This window comes from Trachymyrmex cornetzi, unplaced genomic scaffold (genome assembly GCF_001594075.2).
Source record: "Trachymyrmex cornetzi isolate Tcor2-1 unplaced genomic scaffold, Tcor1.1 scaffold657, whole genome shotgun sequence".
NCBI classification, from domain to species: domain Eukaryota; kingdom Metazoa; phylum Arthropoda; class Insecta; order Hymenoptera; family Formicidae; genus Trachymyrmex; species Trachymyrmex cornetzi.
In genome coordinates, this window is record NW_017299978.1 from 24,951 (window position 1) to 27,856 (window position 2,906).

Sequence of the window (2,906 nt, forward strand, 5' to 3'; positions counted from 1 at the left end):
ATACACTTACAGTCACTGGTACTTATATTTATAAGATAGTTTTCATGAAATTGGACATACAGTGGCGTGCAAAAGTTTCCAGCCAGTGACATTTAGTATTTGAATTTAAAAATAAAAACCTGATAAAATTTTAATCATTATCGAGTGTTAATACAAGAGGTGGATAACGAAATCTTGTACTAACACGTGAAAATAATTACAATTTTATTAAGTTTTTTAAAAATAAATTAAAGTATAAGATGTCACTGACCAGAAACTTTTTGCATGCCACTGTATATACAGCAATAGTTAATGTAGACTCAATTTCCATTACAATGCATTACACTATGTACAATTTTAAGGCGACCAACGTGTATGGTTTTTCTGTATTTCTGGAACATATTATAGTTACATTTTATATATTTTGTTTAGCAAAAGTGTGTTCATTGCATTTTTCGGAAGATTCATTCATAGTACCAAAAAGGAAATCAAAAATTGCAAAGAAGAAGACAATATTGCACCTTTTACGCAGTGCTGTACCAACATTATTTTTAACACCAGCAGAAGACAGGTATAATTATTGTTCATAAATGTTTCCGACTCGATTAAAAATAAAATTTTAGAATGCTTTTCTAAAAATTTGAGTGTGTAATAAATAATCCGAATACATTAATTTTTCCAAAACGTACCATTATTGAATGTAAACTTTTCGGCTACATAATATGTCAATAATGTGTGATAAATGACACCATGCATTTTTAAACACATTTTAGAACAAATACTATGGAAAACATGGATTTTAAAATTATTCGTCGAGAATTTCCACTTGTCTGCAATCCAGACACAAGCAGAGACGAAAATGTAGAAAGTAGCAGTGGGATTGATGCAGTGAGTCAATCTTGCGATGATAGCATTGCGGTAACACCAACAGTATGCTCTACAAGGTAAAATAAAAAATGATTCGAATATTAACAATATTATTTTTGGACTTCAATACGTTGTAACGTAATTTATCTACTACCTATAATGTAAAATTCTCATATGTCATTTCTTCATTCACATCACTTTGTTAATTGTCAATATTATGTTCTGTTTTATGTTTATATAGTAATCCATGGTTGAATGAATCCTTCCGAGTCACTCGTACACCACCAAGTGCATTACACACACTTGGAACCGATTTCAGTAAAACGTTTCCTAGAAGGTATGGTAGCAGTGCATTCATCAAGATATGATCGCTAAAACATTACATCTGCAAGCATTACAATAAACACTGTCATTGATTTTTTATAGATCACTGAGATGTATGCCATACACATACCATAGAAGAACGAGCGCTTCAAGGAAGCACGAACATCGTGGTAAAGTGCAAAAGTCGAAAAGAAGCATTACCCCGGAAAGAACATTAACATGTAACAGCATGAAAAATACTCCTTTGTCGACACGTACACAACGGTACTTATTTCATTATATGTAATTTTTTTATTTTGTGTTATAAATATGATGCAATTTTTCTCGTGAAAAACGTATGACTATAAACTCTATTATATCATCTGGCTTTAAATTACAAAAAAATATATTTTCAACAAAAATGTTGTGTATTGCTTTTTTTCTGCCGTAAATTACATGATAACATCTTTCCAGATTTTTTATGGAGAACTGTAGTGACAGCATTAATAGCAGTGGCACAAAAAACCGACTGATGAAATGTACAATTTGCAAGTAGATATAATATCACTTAAAGCGGAATTGCATCATTATCGTTCCCTCCATGAATTTTGCATGCAATCAAATTGTATGCATTCCATAAAACTAACATCGGTGGAATTGGAGAACGAGGCATTGAAGCAACAAATGGAAAAGATATCTGCCGAAAATAAAGAAATGCAGCAAATTATTAATGATCTTCAAGTACAATTGGCAAGCTCTACTGCAATCAACGATGCTGCAGTCAAGAATGAAAAATACATCAGTGACAGAATGGAAGAGATATTAAAACCCTACTTTACACAAGGGCAAATTCGGTGTATTTTGCAGGAGAGGAAATGGGTTCATTGGTCTATTGATGATTATGCTGCAGCCATTTCATTACGGAGTGTAAGTCCCAAAGCCAATCACTTTCTTCAAATAAAATTAAATTTTCCTTTGTCATCGTTAGCGTCGTTAAGAAGGTGGGCATTGAAAAAGTTCTACATCGAAGAAGGATTCTTAACTGACGTTCTAGCTGTAATGCGAGAAAAGGGCAAGCAAATGTCGTCGCTGGAGAAAGTTACTGTTCTCAGTTTCGATGAAATGGCCGTCTCTTCGGAAGTAAATTTCGATGGTAAACTCGAAAAATTGGTTGGCCCACATAGTAAAGTGCAGATCATGATGGCTCGTGGTTTATTCAGCAATTGGAAACAACCAATTTATTATAAGTTTGACCAGCCAATGAACCAGTGCATTCTACTGGAGGCCATAAGATTCTTACACAATTCATTATATGTAATTTTTTTATTTTGTGTTATAAATATGATGTAATTTTTCTCGTGAAAAACGTATGACTATAAACTCTATTATATCATCTGGCTTTAAATTACAAAAAAATATATTTTCAACAAAAATGTTGTGTATTGCTTTTTTCTGCCGTAAATTACATGATAACATCTTTCCAGATTTTTTATGGAGAACTGTAGTGACAGCATTAATAGCAGTGGCCCAAAACCGACTGATGAAATGTACAATTTGCAAGCAGATATAATATCACTTAAAGCGGAATTGCATCATTATCGTTCACTCCATGAATTTTGCATGCAATCAAATTGTATGCATTCCATAAAACTAACATCGGTAGAATTGGAGAACGAGGCATTGAAGCAACAAATAGAAAAGATATCTGCCGAAAATAAAGAAATGCAGCAAATTATTAATGATCTTCAAGTACAATT

At 32.6% G+C, this 2,906-nt stretch overlaps 1 protein-coding gene across 1 annotated transcript; it reads left to right on the forward strand.

The window, feature by feature from the left end:
• Positions 1–326: 326 nt before the first annotated feature.
• Positions 327–1,214, forward strand: LOC108767160 (uncharacterized). Its single transcript, XM_018516886.1, has 3 exons — positions 327–550; positions 753–923; positions 1,088–1,214. Exons 1-3 carry the CDS (start codon positions 327–329, stop codon positions 1,212–1,214), a joined length of 522 nt encoding a protein of 173 aa, XP_018372388.1.
• The last annotated feature ends 1,692 nt before the right edge of the window (positions 1,215–2,906 follow it).